The 16,251-nt window shown below is 38.6% G+C and overlaps 1 protein-coding gene across 1 annotated transcript in view; it reads right to left on the reverse strand.

Moving 5' to 3' along the window:
* The window catches only part of myo10l1 (myosin X, like 1), a 59,637-nt gene that overhangs the window by 31,809 nt on the left and 11,577 nt on the right, over window positions 1-16,251 (reverse strand). Inside the window, 1 exon segment of the mRNA XM_044375842.1 lies at window positions 9,303-9,401. Within this exon segment, the coding sequence (XP_044231777.1) occupies window positions 9,303-9,401 (99 nt within the window).

Here is a 16,251-nt window from a genome sequence, read left to right on the forward strand (position 1 = left end):
TCCATTAATTTACCCCTCTTGCTACAGCCTGCCAGGCATTGCATTCCCCACTTTTCAACCTCTGTTTTTTTTTTCCTCTTTCTCCATCTTCTACTCTCTTTTTTTGTGCTGGTGCCTGCATCCTCCACATTGTATCCGTGTGGGCTTTTTCTCTCCTAAAAGTCCCTCTGATCTATCATCCTGTCTATCTAATGTACATGGATCCCTGTGTGCTCACTCACACAGACACATTTAATGCCTAAATGGCTCTATCTGGGACCCCTGTCTGTAACTGAAGGCTTAAGGAGAGCCAACCAGAAAGCCAAGCGAGCCTTTGCAATCCAGGGTAAATTATAGAGGCACAGAAGATAAAGCTTCACACACAAAACACACTTCAGGTCATGTGAGTGTAAGAAGGACACTGAAAGATGACAGAAAGAAGATCTGGTTTTTGGTTTTCAAAATTCAGTGACCTCCATTTTTAGATTATCTTCATTTACTAAACTTGATTTAAAGCCTGGTGCCCAGGCACCACCATAGTTTTTACATAGTATGTTGAAAATTGTACTTTTTTTGAAGAAATTTACCAAAAAGTCTAGCTAATAACAGGATAACCGTGATGACATCAAAGCTCCTTCAAAGCAGCAGGAGACATTATACAACTGTTTTTGTAGGCTGAGTAGTAGTCTGCATAACCAGTAAACAATTTGTGAAATGCTCCACCTATCTACAATGATGGACTCTCAGACAAAGCCCTGGATATTTTAACTATAAGATTAAAGACTGGGCTAGGCTACTATTCTGGGTTTTACAATTGCTTCTACAGCCAAAGCTGCTTTACAGTAAAATATACAAAAGCCTTAAACAGCAGATAAACCAGAGATGTTCAGGAAAAACCACTCAGGATAACCCATACTATGCAAATGATCCAGGAAAGGAGGATGCTATGAAGTAGCAAAGTGTGTCAGTAATAAAATGCAGCTGAAATGGAAAGAAAAGAAAGAAAAAAGAAAAAAGGTTTTGGCAAACGTCGTCTCCTTCCATTGCCCTCTGGTGGGTTTTAACACACAATCTGTGCATTAACACACACAGAGACTGTACTATATTTGCAGCACACACACACACACACACACACACACAATAAGTTTGACTACCCAGAGAGTCTAAAATGGGATACTTCATATTTAATAATTCATTATTGGAGAGAGGAAGAGAAGAAATACATGGAATTAGTGAGTGAAAAACAGAGAGAGGAGAAGACAGAATGAGAGTAATTTAGAGGGAGAGCACAGTCTGATTTGTCTTCAGCTGTACATCTCTCACTAGAATTTGTATTGTGTGGGAGAGACTTAAAGGATAAAGCTGATGTTATTCTTTATTTTTCTTACGGTTAAAGAATCCCATGAAAAGACCAAAACCAATAATGTGTTATAACATCATTTTCTCTCTCCCAGCCCACATTTGGTGTATTAGTTAGCATTTATGGCAGCAAGATGGTGTTTGTGATCGAATCAAAATAAACTACAGTGCCCAGGTTCATCATAACGAAGGAACACGTCACCCAACGGAACAGTGTGACACCTACTGATGTGTTTTCGGACAGCAATGGAGGTTTTTGGCACAGACGAATAAGTAAATCAAGCTTTGGCTATGCAGGGAATACTTGTTAGTAGGATTTGGCCTTTTTGTGGGATTTGTTGACAATATTTACTGTCTCTTTTACAGCCCTTTCTCTTCCTTTTTATCACTTTCTGTTACTTCTCTCTTCCAGTAAAATTGCTGCACTCTTCACCCTTATTGCTCATGTGAAAAACCCCTTTCATACATACACTTTTTACACACACACACATACATACAGTGCATGCAGTGGTCTTCCTGTAAAGCCCTCTGATGTCTGAATCTGCTTTGCATGATTCAGGAGGAGAGCCAGGGGAGACAAGCCTCTTCATCTGACTTCACATATTAGCTGCAGCCAGAGTGAGGAGAGGAGGCGAGAGAGATAAAGATGGAGAGAGAAAGAGAGAGAGAGAGCTCTGGGCACAGTGACCTAAATACTCTGCAAACCTCTATTCACCAGTAGAAGATACAGTAACACACAGCACCTGCATCTCTCCCCGCTGACCTTGGATCACATCTGGCAGACCTTCATGTGTCAGATTAGGATTGGGGAACACTGAGGAGGTATTTTGTGTAATCTGACTCTGGCAGCTAAAGGCCAACAGTGTCAACAAGTCACTTTATCTCAAAACCAACGTGCTCTAATGCATAGAACTGGCCACAGGCTTCAAGAATATAATATATATTTAATATACTGTATATAAAAACAGTTTCCCACATCTTTTCTGAATAATTTAAATGGAAATAATGGGAGTGCCCTGGTAGCTGAATGGTTACAGCACATGCCACATAACCGCAACATCAGTTCATTTCCAGCCAGGGACCTTTGTTGCATGTCATGCCCCTCACCCTTCCTTTGTTTCCTGTCTACTTATCTACTATATAGCTGTCCAATGAAGGCAAAAAAGTTAAAATAAATGGAAATAATATAATTTTATTAAATAATTCAATTTTGGGGTTGCAACTAACAATTATTTTCATTATCAATTGATCTGTCGATTATTTTCTTGATTAATCGATTAGTTGTTTGGGCTATAAAATGTCAAAAAATAGTGAAAAATGACAATCATTGTTTCCAAAAGTCGAAGGTGACGTCCTCAAATGTCTTGTTCAACAATCCACAACCCAAAGATATTCAAGTTTACTATCAGGACTAAAGACACCAGAAGATGTTTATATTTGCTGGAATCAGAGAGTTTGGGTGTTTTTTCTTAAAAAATGACCCAAAACTATTAATCAATTATCAAAATAGTTGCCAACACTTAATTTTTTTTCGGGTGTTTTTTTCCTTCTTCCTTTTTTTTTAAAAAAGTTTTTCTGTTTGTTTGCCTGTTTGTGGATGGGGCTGGGGGGGCTTTCTGTATACTATTGCCATGTAATAGTTTGCACCTTATAGGTCTCTCCAGATCTGTTTGATTTTGTGTAGTATTTTGTATCTCTTTATTTATACAATAAATAATTAATCACAAAAAAAGTTGCAGATTCATTTTCTGTCGATCAATGAATGACTGAATGAATGAATTAATCAACTAATCATTGCAGCTCTAATCACTTTAAATTTGCCAACATCACCGAAAAGAGCTTTGAGTATATAAAACAACACTAATATTGATAAACATTGTGTCTTCCCAGTTCCCCCAAATTTTGCATATGTGCAGTTTGAAATTAACTCCAAACCTGTGTTGTATATTTTTAAAGCTCATTTCTCTCTCTCTTTTTTTTTTTTTTTACCACAGAGCTTTTGTGAATTTTCAATTGAGAAAAAGAAGTTAACAACAAGCTTTAACTCCATTTATACCTTTTCTGCCCCACAGTAAAGAAGTGGGTAACACATTTCATATGACATCATCCTTTAAGATTAGGCAACTCACACTCATCCCACCCCAAGGGGAGAAACTGCCTTGTTTCTTCACAGATAAGGGATGTTGCAGAGAGACAGAGAAGGTGAGATACAGACAGAAAGAAACACACAGAGAAATGCGTGTGTGTGTGTGTGTGTGTGTGTGTGTCTGTGTCTGTGTGTGTGTGTGTTTGCATATTTGTGTTTTTATGTTACATTAAACTCATTATAAGATGCTAAGCGAGTGAGTAACTACGGGATCCTCAGAGGGTTAGAAATGTGAAACTGTGAGGACGAATGTGGGTCAGGAGATCACACAGCAGCATCAGCTTGTTTCTCTGCAGAATCAGACAAAACAAGTCATTTCCCGCACTTTTCATTAGCCGCATTTCAAAGAGTGTGTGTGCCTATGTACTTGCAGTCATTTTGTGCATGTGTGCACAAGGAGTAAGACATCCCTGCAGCATGTTCTGTGCTCGCGTGAGGTCTCAGTGCAGCTTTCACGCTAGCTATAGGAAATCCAGGTCACATAACACAGTGTCGTGTGTGTGTGTGTGTGTGTGTGTGTGTGTGGCATACAGGTGCGTGTGTGCTTTTATTCTTGTGCAGCCTTATTTCTGTGTGTCTACATATTTTCCCATGTACAGCCCATTCCTGTGTGTGTGTGTGCGTGCGCATGTGTGTGTGTAAATGTGTCCAATAAACATACATGTTGTGACATCAAAATCAAAAATGAAGCATTATGTAAGGAGAAGCCTGGTGCTGATTCTGTTGCCGTATCCATAGCAACCAGACCAGGAAGATCTGTAATATAATACAAAATAATAAAATGTAGTCAATTTTATTATTTTATTAGGAAAATTCTTCATACATAAATTTGATGAGCTAACTCCAAATGTCTCTTCATTTGTTGTTGTTGTTGTTGTTGTTGTTGTTGTTGTTGTGTTTATTTGTGTTGTGTTATCACCTTTATGCAATTATTACACATATCTTAGATTTTTTTATTTACTCTGTTTATTATTATCAGTGTGTTTATATGTTAAATATATTATATATTTTTTACTTAAAATGTAATTTAAATATCCTATATGTGAAATTAGTATTTCATGTCATCACCTTGTCGTTCTTTAATTTGTAAATTTATTGACATTAATAAAGTTCTGAACAAAGAAAATTGTCTAAACATATCTGATTATTAATAGGAAGTTGAAAATATGAACCTTCATCTAGACAAAAAATGTACTGTAACAAGAAAAATTACAGGGAAGGTGTTCAATACAGTGAAAACACACTTTCAGCACATATCTGTAAATAGCTATTTCCCTGCTTAATCTAACATCACTGACATATAATTATAAGCCAGTAGGAGTTTTGTGTCTCCATACAATGATCTATATTTATCTTTTCATGTTGTCGGTATGTTCATCCTCTGTAATATCTTCAGTGCTATCTATTTGTTCTATCTCTATATTTATCTACTGTATATTCCAGTTCTTTGTTGACCCAGTTTCACCACAGGTTCATTAAAGTTTCATCTAATCTGATCTAATCTAATCGGATTCTATACGCTGTAAAGCTCTACTCGACTCATACTTCAAAGGAAAAGGTAAAACCTTGGTTAATGCACTAATATCTAAGGTTTTCATAATCCAAGGAGATTGTTTAACTTTACCAGTCAATTTACCCTCAAACCCTCATTTATGGTCATGAGTTGTGGGTAGTCACTGATGAAACAAAACGCAAGTGAATGAATGGTATCCTGGTCATGCCCAGCTGAGCAGAGACCACAGTGCAGATCCAGTGGTGGGACAACCAATCCTATCTAGCCTGGGAACATCTTGGGATATGTGCTGGGCTACCCTTGCTTAACACACTCCCACTGCAACCCAGACCCATTTAAGTGGTTTAAAATGGACAGATGGATCACAGACAGACAGAGGAGTCACTTATTGATATAACGAGGCTTCCCATCCCATCAAATAAGCTACACACACATAATAATTCTAAAATGATGACGGCAAATGCTGACAAAGGCTTTCCACTTTGCATTGAAGGATGGGTATTGACATTTGAGGGCTGCAATTAATGATTTATTTTCATTATCAATGACTCTGTCACTTATTTTCTCAATTAAACGATTAGTCGTCAGTCACTATTTCTCAAAGCCTAAGGTGCAACCTAAAATGTTTTGTCCTGACCAACAGTCCACAACCCAGCCATTTACTGTCAGAGAGGACTAAAGAAACCAGAAAATATTCACATTTTTTCTATTTAAAAAATGGCTCCAAAAAATTCATACAGTATCACAATGGTTGGCAATTAATTTTCTGATTGACTGATCAATTAACCAACTAATCGTTGCAGCTCTACATCAGTTCATCAAGCAGCTACTCTATATATGTATATAATATATAATACTTTATATTTATTTTAAGGTATTAAAAAGACAAATAAATCTGACTGACGAGAGTTGTGACACTGATTACACAATAGTTCAGAAACTTTTCACATATATTGTCTAATTTGTTTTTTATTAAAGTGTCTGTCTGTCCTTGTTAGTTTCTTTGTGATTTAAACATTAAACAGGGTATTGCTATTATAGAGTATGTACTCTCACCCTGTATAAATAGAGGTTAAATATATAAATACATAAGTGGGGAATGACTGGGAAGGGTTAAATTTGGGCGATTGTGTACCACCATGCACGGCGAGAGGATACAGTAGTAGAAATAAAACATGCACCATTAGGCTGCCACCAAACATCTCAATTTAAATTAATGATTTTATACCTGCATGATGGGGCAAAGGTGTTCAACAAGCTAGAATATTTCTATTTAAATGACAAACCTACCATTGAAAAAGCAGAGTAAAAATGGCTATGAATGATGTAAAGGGTTGCATATACCCCTGGTAGTTGTGAGCTGTGCTGATTTGACATGAAGGCTCGTAGGTTTGCAGCCGCAGCATTTGTAACCCAGAATTGGTAATGTGGTGAACTGGGTCAAGGTCTGTACCGTAGACTACAGAACCACAGTGAGCAGAGCAGCGAGGAAGAGAGTATGAGAAAGAAAAGGGAAGAAGAAAAGTAAAACTTTACAAAAATAGTCAAACGCTGTTAAATTTTTCATGTGTTTGCATGCTCTACCCGCCATGTTGGCATCAATATTGTCGTCATTTTTAACTGTTTTGTTCTTTAGGCTATCAAAAATGCTTGTGGGACTTACTGAACTCTCAGCTCAGTGGAATCAAAAATGCATTTATGACCAAGATCAGGAGAGCAACAGGAAGCGATGGGAGCATGGGACTGTTTTCATGGGTCAGATGCTGTTGTAACAGGGAAAAGCCCCCGATCCCGCTGTTTCTCTATCAAATATTCACCACCTCCTGCAGAGCTAACATTTAAACACCAACAGCTAGCAGAGAGGGAGGGGTAGAGGGATGCAGGGAGAGCTGGATGGGGGTTGGGGAGGTTATGGACATTCATAATCCAGAGCAAAGAGAATGCCTGCTCCTATAACCAATTCTCTATTTTGGGAAATGCCTGTCTGCCCCTGCTGCGTCCCCGAACAGAAACACTGAAGCGGCTTCTTCAAAAGACGATGCTTTTAGAGTTGCATGAGGCCACTTCATGTCTTAAAGGCCACGAAACATGAACTCATTGTACAGCAAATGTGAAAGAGAGTGTACATGTGGATGTTCTTTGGGGGTATAAAGAGTGGATTGAGACTCTTGAATTAGGGCCAAAGAACCAAGTCTATTATTAGCTCCATCTAAACGCTGCCAACTGGAGCGCATGTGTGTGCGTGTGTGTGTGTGTGTGTGTGTGTGTGTGTGTGTGTGCATGTGTGCCAAACACATCAGGCATCAAAAAAACATTAAATCCAAAGAGCAACGTGTGCCTGTTCTTGCTCTGATGCAGATTAGATGAGCACACACACACACACACACACACACACACACTCATAATGAGATTTAAACATTCAATTCCATTATTTTGGCAGGGGGGTTGGTGTTTAAGCGTTGGCGTTGGGGCAGCCGCCTGGATTTGCCATTTAGAACGACTACAGGCAACTCTGTCCCAACATCTGACATCCTGAAATGAGCATGTGCTCCCATAATGCTCTCTATCTATTCTAGCTCTCCTCTTGAGGCTGAATGTGTGTCAGGGATGCATTTTGCATATGTATGAGGAAGAAGAAGAGAGAGAGGAGTAGGAAGGAACTGGGGCAGGAAAGTGGAGCGTCATGACCGGGAGTTTCTATTGATCCGCACAGGAGAGGATGAACCTGCACAGCTGCCTCACCTTCACGCTGACCTTTACCCCCAAACTAATGCATAGACGACACATTACATGCAACTGCTGCAGATTTCACTCAGCAGTATATGAACGCTGACGCTATTCATCTCTACTAACTAATTAAATGTGTTTTCAGGCTGCAGAGTGTTTTCTGTTCTGTTTAGACAGTTTGCTAAAGAAACAGCCCACTTCACATTAAAAATGTATTATTTTCTGAGGGCTTTTGAAGTTTGGCCCATCACCTCTCATAAACAGAAACTTTTCTTTTACTGGTAAACCAGTTTTTCCCAGATAATCACGTTTTTAGTGGGGAAAAAATTGTGTAATTAAGACATTACCTTGGCGTTTTATCCATATACAATATTTTGCTTTTCTCCAGCATGTAACAATTCATCGCTACTGAGCCTTATCAAAACAGATCCATCACAAATAATCTGCAATAACTACCACTAATGTTACAAATATCAGAAGAATTTCCTTATTTACAAGACAAGATGTTGTATTTAACTGAATAAAAACACAGTGTTGTCGTTCAGTGAACATAAACTGACACTACTACACCATACTCAGTGCTCAATATACTCAATAGGCGAACTCTGGTCCAGATTCAGACCAAATAACAATTTAATCGAGACCAGATTAACTGAATTTCACCGTAACCTGACTCGGACCACTTTTGAGTGACACATTGCTACATCACCTCACATGTCAGCCACCCGCTAGCTGCCACAGTTAGCAAGGCTGTTGTCAGATGTTGGAGCTCCGGTTGAAAGAGTAAAATGAATCATGAATTTAAGGATGAGTGGACTGAGAAATGCGCATTCATTTTTCCTGAGGGAAGCACGAGACCTACTGTATATGTGTTTGATATGCAATGAAACAGTGGCCATAATGACGACACAAAATATGCCTGTTTTGAACAAAAGCATCTCAAAAAGCACAGAGGTACGAACCATAAAGATGAACCATCTGATCTTGTCAGATCAAGCCTCCAGCAGAATAACTGTAAGATCATTTTAAACAATGAACTCATCCTGCAGCAGACTCACTAATGAACACACCAGTTTGCTATCACAACCCATGTTTAAAGACTTGTGGACACAACCCAGGTGTCACCTCTCTCATTAATATAGAAATGCTGTTCATGTACATAGCACTGGCATTTTTGTACTGAAATATTATGTAATGAATCCTTACTGGACTTTGATGCAGTGGAGATTTGGTAAGTGGACCTCTAAGATTTGTATTTGAGTAACCCTATACTACACCAATCTACATGTAACTTTATCCAATGAATGAGCCTGATGGATCTATCTACCCGGTAATCACAAATTATATCCTCGCCCAGACAAAGCACTCCATGATTTCCTTGGTTCAAGTTCTACTTCTGTCACAGTGTATACAAAAACTTGTAAAAGATTGTGCCTGCTGTGAACAATCTAACACATTGGAGGGTCATCGAGACCTTCTTGGCAGCACTTGATAACATACTAAATGCAAACATGATCAGACACGACAGATATGAGTAGTGTGCATGTGTGCGTATGTGTGTGTGTGTACAGCCCTTACCTCTCCATAGTCAGTTGTGACGACAAGGGTTCCATCTCCGCAGGAGTTGACCGTGGCGGGAACCAGCTGTTCCTTCTCTCTGACCCAAACACGGGTCCCCTGGATCACACAAACACACAAAAAGATTGAGGTTAAGCAGTGCAACCTGTATGGAAGATGTTTGGTGTTTGGTTACGTCAGGTAATGAATCCTCTGGTGAAAGTCTTCAGCTGACAGCGGGCAAGCAAACACAACTTGGATTTTGAAACAGAGCTTTTAGATCTAAGCTGATACTTTTCCCACTGATATATCATTATATTTTTCCTGGTTTGATAATACCATCCTGGTTGCAAGCTATTCATAGAAACTTGTGAGCTAAAACTCTTTTTTGGTAACCCGTAACACACGACAGGTAACAGATGGGATGGAGGCAAAGAACACTAAGAAATGAAGCAAAATGTAGATTATTTTCTGTATTGGTACATCACAGAATACAGTACACATATACTGCTTTTTGTAAGAGAGGTTAGCTCGGGTTAGTTTCATCAAAAACACATAAGAACAGTAAACCACATTTATTCCAGTCTGTCTGTGTGATGACTGTGCATGGGTGCACAGACAGATGTTACAGATGTGTTTAATGAGAGAAAAAGACTGTAACATCTGGACTTTCTGCCAAGGTGAAGCAACAGTGCTTGAAATCATGTGTGTGTGTGTGTGTGTGTGTGTGTGTGTGTGTGTGTGTGTGTGTGTGTTTGTGTGTGAGTGTGTGTGAGTGTGTGTGTGTGTCAGGCTCAGGGTCAGAGGAAGTGTGCCCTTCCCAGACCTTTCCACACAGACAAAGCCCTCTTTCACACAGTCACTGACCTCTGACCTCGAGGGGGCACAGCAATACAGTTGAGGGAGACAAGAGGGTACAGAAAAGGAAACAAGAAGAGGAAGAGGAGGAGGAGGCAGTCAATATGGCCACTTGAGTACTGTAAAGACAAGAAATGGACTGTGCACATCACATATCTTCCCCCTGAAGTTGTTGCACAATTCAGTGTATTGCACTGACTCTGATGTGTTTGTAAGTGTATGAAAAAGGTAAAAAGAAATTTTTTATGTCTCAAAGTACATCACAATATCAGAATGAAACACTGAAGTTATAAATCATGTATAAAATCTCCAATACAGTCATGTAAAATATATCATCCTAAAGACAACTCCATAAAGAAAACCAATAACTGTCCCCAAATAAGTGAAATAAAATTAATCTAAAACAATTCATCAAAACACATTCCACAATATCCCAAAACATCAGCAGCCAGATGAGAGAGAAATTCACAGAGACGCACTTACAATGTAAGTAATGGGGGGCAAAATCCAGTCCAGTTTAACTGAGGATAATGTGAGGCTTCAGCAGTCTGAGTCAGTAAAATAAAGTGGAAATCATCCACATCCACAGACCTTTTAGTAAAAAGTTCCCTCTTTGTGTCTCGACAGACAGTGCTTTCCTGTTCAGCTGTAGTGGAAGAATCACAACAAAAATAGGGACAGTAACTTGAAATATACTGACTTGATTAAAGCTGAAACTTCATATTAACCTCAAGTAAACTTTTAGATACATTTTTGCACAAAAGGAGGGCTGTCAATGTTGGCCCTCATCAGTTACATTGAAGTGCATTATGAATGGATCTCTTATGAACAGGAGGAATGATTACAGCAAGATTACATAGAACATGTTCAAGGATCACTTCTCCCAATATGCAGAACTGATTTTATAAAGCTGAATTAGTCAATTAATCGATTAGTTAATCAACAAAATATTAACTATTTTGATGATAGATTAGTCATTTCAATTAATTTTCCAGCACAAGTAAACATTCCCAGGTTTAAGCTTGTAAATTGTTTTCTCGGTTTTATATAATTGTAAATAGAATATTTTGGGGGTTTGAATGTTGGTCTGATAAAATAAGACGTCATCTTGAGCTTTAGGAAAGTGTTTTGGGCATTTCTCACTATTTTCTGACATTTTAAAGTCTAAACAATTAATTGATTAAAGATAATGCAAATATTGTTTGAAACCCTGAGACATTACAATGACAAATTCTGGTGACTCATTAAGACAATATTGATAATTATGAATGATCTTGTTTCCTGACATAAACACTCAACTGTGAAGGTTGAGACAATGAGGGTTTGAGCCCTGAAAAAGACACCAGATGTGTGCATCTGAATGAACCAAACAACAAAGGAGGGGTAGAACCGAATTGTTTTAGCAACAGATGGTCCCATACCCCTAAGCATTCCCTAACAACCTTTTTTTTTTGCTTCCTCTCCTTCTCTTTCTCTCTCTTTTAGTCTTTTTTTGTCTTTTTCTTGCACTCAATCTGACACACATACACACTGGTGGGGAAGGGAAAAACCAGTAATGCCCCGGGCTGTGAAGTTAACCAGGCAGAAATCATTCACACACACACTTACAGTATACTATATTTATACACAGTTGGGTTGCTCAAGGTGAGGCTTAGGGGGCGAGAACGTCTCAGTGATTTTGGATATAAAATATATCTTTTGCCAAATATAAACTGTAGTCCAATCTTTGCATCAGTGGCACAGGCAGAAATTAATCTTATTGTGCTTTAATCCTTATGAGGACCTATCATTGACTATATTCCTTAAACTATAGCCTTACTTTGACATCCTTTAACATGCCTTAATCATAAAACTTCACTTAAGAGAAAATGATCTTCCTCACAAATGAATATCTCCACTCCAAAGGTCTTTAAGTGAGAGTATCATGACTGGCAACCCTTCATCACCCAATATTCTTTAAAGTCAGTTGTTTTAAAGCTGCTTCAAACAGTATTTTTATACTTTATTTACAATAACTCAAATTACTTTGTGTAATGTGAAAACCAACATGAATTATTCCAATCAGCTTTCTCAGCTCCTTATTTTGGTCTAAAATCTATAAAAACCGTCTGTAAACTAACTGCCTGGCACCAGATGGACATACTTAGCAACTAGCTTGTATATATAGTTCAGCAGTTAGCAGATATCTCACTTAGGAGTTGGTGTACAACAAAACAGCTAAAAGTAAACAAGCAACTGTTGGCTAACAAGTTTGTCTTATCAACTTAACAAGTGATAGTATGTCAGTGGTGTGTTGACAGCTTTGTTTTCGTTGCCTCCAAGAGGCCAAAAAAATCATCACTTGGTAACCTGAGTGGGAGCAAGTCAAATGGGACAAGCAGGACTGACAGTCACTTTCACAGTAAAACCATAGAAAGGTTAATCCTTGATATGCACAAGTGGACAAGAGTCATGAAGTTAGAGAACTTGCTCAATGTCAGTAATACAGCAAGTCATTGGTCATACCAGACCAAGCAAGGCTGTAGATGCAAAACCCCTGAGTGTATTAAATGAAGTAAGGGAACAATGTATCACTTATGATTTCAACTTTTCATTTGTAAGAGAAAGAATTAGTTGTTTCTTCTTTCCAATGTTACATAGTCTCACTTTAAAATCAGAAAAAAAAACACAAAAAACAATAATTTAAATAGAAAGACCGATTTCCAAATGAATCCAAAGATATGATTTAGTGTATTTGACTGTGGCTGTGTACAATAAGACATAACAGTCCTTTGGTCCAGACAAAAATATCTCAACAACTATTAGATGGATTGCCATGAAATTTGGTACAGACATGCATGGTTCCCAGATGATGACTCCTAATGAAATCGGTGACCAACATGAGGTTGACATTTGTGGTTCAGAGTAAAATGTCTTGTCAACTATTGAATTGATTGCCATGAAAATTTGGTACAGATGTTCATGTTCCCCTCAGGAAGACCTGTAGTTACTTTGGTAATCCCTTAACTTTTCATCTAGTGTCAGGTCAAAATCTTAATTTGACCAAAGTGTACAGTGACATTTCCAGAAACCTCAGCTGTAATTTGTATTTAGCAAGTTAGAATTGTCATTGTGAGCATGTTGCCATGCTAGAGTTAGTATTTAGCTCAAATCATTGCTGTCTACAGCCTTACTGCTTGTGTGGCTTTAGACCTGTCTTGCTAAAGGGGACATATCATGCTTTTTGTGATTCTCTGTCAGTTTTGATACTGTTATGATGTCAGATGTCTATGTTAAACATAGTCAAAGTTACAAAACTTGAGGTGAACGTATGTAAAAATGCTCCCTAAAAGTCAAAAGCTCAGGCTTCAACCTGCTCTGAACGCTTCATTTGCAAAGTTACCTCTACTTCCTTCTCATGATTATGTCAGATTGTTCGTGCATGTCCACAAACAGCCGTCCGTTCCGTAGCCTTTGTTGCTAAAGTTGTGGCTAAGGTTGTTATCCACTCACATATTCCAATCAGATTTCGGCTGACATGAGAATTGACATTTTGAGTAAAGAACAAGAACAAGAATTGAAATTTAATATTGTTTGTTTATGTAGACACAATGAGCAGTCGCAGCTTCCAGAAGCTGGCCAATCAGAGCAGAGTGGGCTCATCAGGAGGTGGGCCTTAAAGAGACAGGCTGAGCTGAGGGGCTGCGTAACGGGCCAGTGTAAAATAAATAAGGAGGTTTTTTAATTGTAAATCATAAAGATATACCACTGAACCACCAGAATAAAAATATAGAGCTGTAAATGTGCATGATATGTCCCCTTTAACATATAAACAAATAACATCTGTATTGTGATGGTTTGGTTTTTTTATTTGACTAATGCTCATTGATGTTTTCATATTTACTTTATCCTGTTATAAGCTTCACCTGAAAATGTCTCAGTAAGTACATTTAAGTCTGAAGTCATGCAATTCACTGCATGTTACATTTAATGCTAATTCACTCCAATCCTTGAAGGAACAAGCCTCATACATGTAGAATCACTTTGACAACTGAAAAATTCAAGAGCCTCTGCCGGTGTCTCTCTCTGTCTCTGTTGTTCTCTCCTCAGCAACTCTCTATATATAGCCACCTCATCGTTCCTCTAGATCTTCTGTCTCTTTCTAAGAGGTCAGTCAGCCTGTCTCGTCCCTAACTCCAGCTCGTCTGCCCTGTCAGATTCCAGCACACAGAGCTATTATAATGGTGGTGATGCCGTAACTTGACCTGATGACCTCTCTGTCCTCAGGCTCTCTGCTCTCAGTTCACCAGTACTTCACAAGATTCTCTGTTAACTGATAAAACGACCTCTGACCTCACTTGAATGTCTAATAATGGACCTTTAGCCCGGGCCCTGAAGCACAGTTTTGGCTTATAAATATAAACACTTCTCTCCTTATCTTCTCTATGCTCCCATAAACCAGTATCTAATTAATTTCTAGTCCAGGATCGATGTACTTCGCCTGTGCCATGCACTCTCTGAGGCCAATACAGCGGGGAGGGGAGACAGAGGGTTATAAATGACCTGCCAGCATTACAACCTACACCCACCAACACTCGTACTTGTACTCCTCCTCCTCTTTGTGTCCTCCTCCCCTCCCCCCCAGTCTATTACTAACCCAGACAGACAGGAATGGCCATGCATGACAACAAACTCCTGTGCTTTCTGTGTGTTAAAACCTACGGTGAAACACAGGTTTTGCAGGAATTCTTCTCTCCACCACTACATCCTTCTCTGTCTCTCTCTATGAAATCCAAACCCGAAAGCATATCCAGGCCTCCAGCCCTGCCCATCACCTTTTCGTCAAACTCCATTAAACCCCATTGTCTCTTTACCCTCAAACATGACCTTTGGCCCCTCACATCTCAGACCCTGCTCTCTAGACAACAGCAGTTGAAAGAGTACCAAAATATCCTGCTCAAGAAATGCTATTCGCTCCACTTCTATGTGAAAGTTATGAAAGACTAATTGGTGCTCCAATTACAGTAGTTTAATCTCAAGTGTGTCATTTCAAGTAAGCAGCACTTTACATGATTAATGGCTTTTTTTTTTTTCCTTTTACGCAGACATGAATCCCTGTTACATTGGATTGGATGAATGCACCACTTGTTCCAACAGGAAAAACCTGGTAGATGTCCAAAATAATCAGCCTCTGGATACATCTGAGGCAAGAAACAGGCCATACAGTGTCAGAATCATGCTTCATATAAGCCAAAATTGAAAAAGTTATTCAAATATGAATATGTATTTTTATTTATTAACATTTCACAAGTCAATTTGTTTAATGTTGGCATTTTACTTGTATCTTCGTGTGCATTAGTCACCCAGTCCATCTTTATCTTCCTGTGTATTTGTCTATCACCTATAAAGTACTTTTAATTGCATTCAACCAGTATGAAAGATACTATATAAATGAAGTTTGATTGATTGATCGATTGATTGATTGATTGATTGTATTCTGAGTATAATTTTCTGACAATGTAGCTTATGAATGCTTATGAATGCAATGCCTGCTGGTTCTCATATTTTGTTAGAACATCAGTGAAAGCGTCCAAAAAATGGAAGTTTTCCAAATAGCATGTTTGTAATGCAAAGAAAATAACATGATGTTTACAAACAGAAAGCAAGGAAATATTCACTATAAATGATTTCTCAAGCAAATTATAATTTCTATATATTGACTTTCATTAGATACATCATCAGGGGCAGCTGTGGTTCAGGAGGTAGAGTGGGTCGTCCACTAATCAGACGGTTGGTGGTTCGATCCCCAACTCCTCCGGTCTGGATGTCAAACTATCTTTGAGCAAGATACTGAACCCCAAAGTGTGTGTGTGTGTGTGTGTGTGTCTAAATAGGTGAGCATAGAAACATTGCAGGGCGCTTTGGATAAGAATCGCTGTATTGGCATCTTGCATAGCATCCTCTGCCATCAGTGTATGAATGTGTGAATGTTGGTATATACTGTAAAGTACTCTGAGTGGTCAATAAGACTATAATGGCGCTATATAAATGCACTCTATTTACCACCATTAGTAAAAGTCAGTAGCTCGCTGGAAGGAAGGAAATATCATCCTAAGTAATGTAAATATGTGAT

Source organism: Thunnus albacares, chromosome 15 (genome assembly GCF_914725855.1).
Source record: "Thunnus albacares chromosome 15, fThuAlb1.1, whole genome shotgun sequence".
In the NCBI taxonomy this organism is placed as follows: Eukaryota; Metazoa; Chordata; class Actinopteri; order Scombriformes; family Scombridae; genus Thunnus; species Thunnus albacares.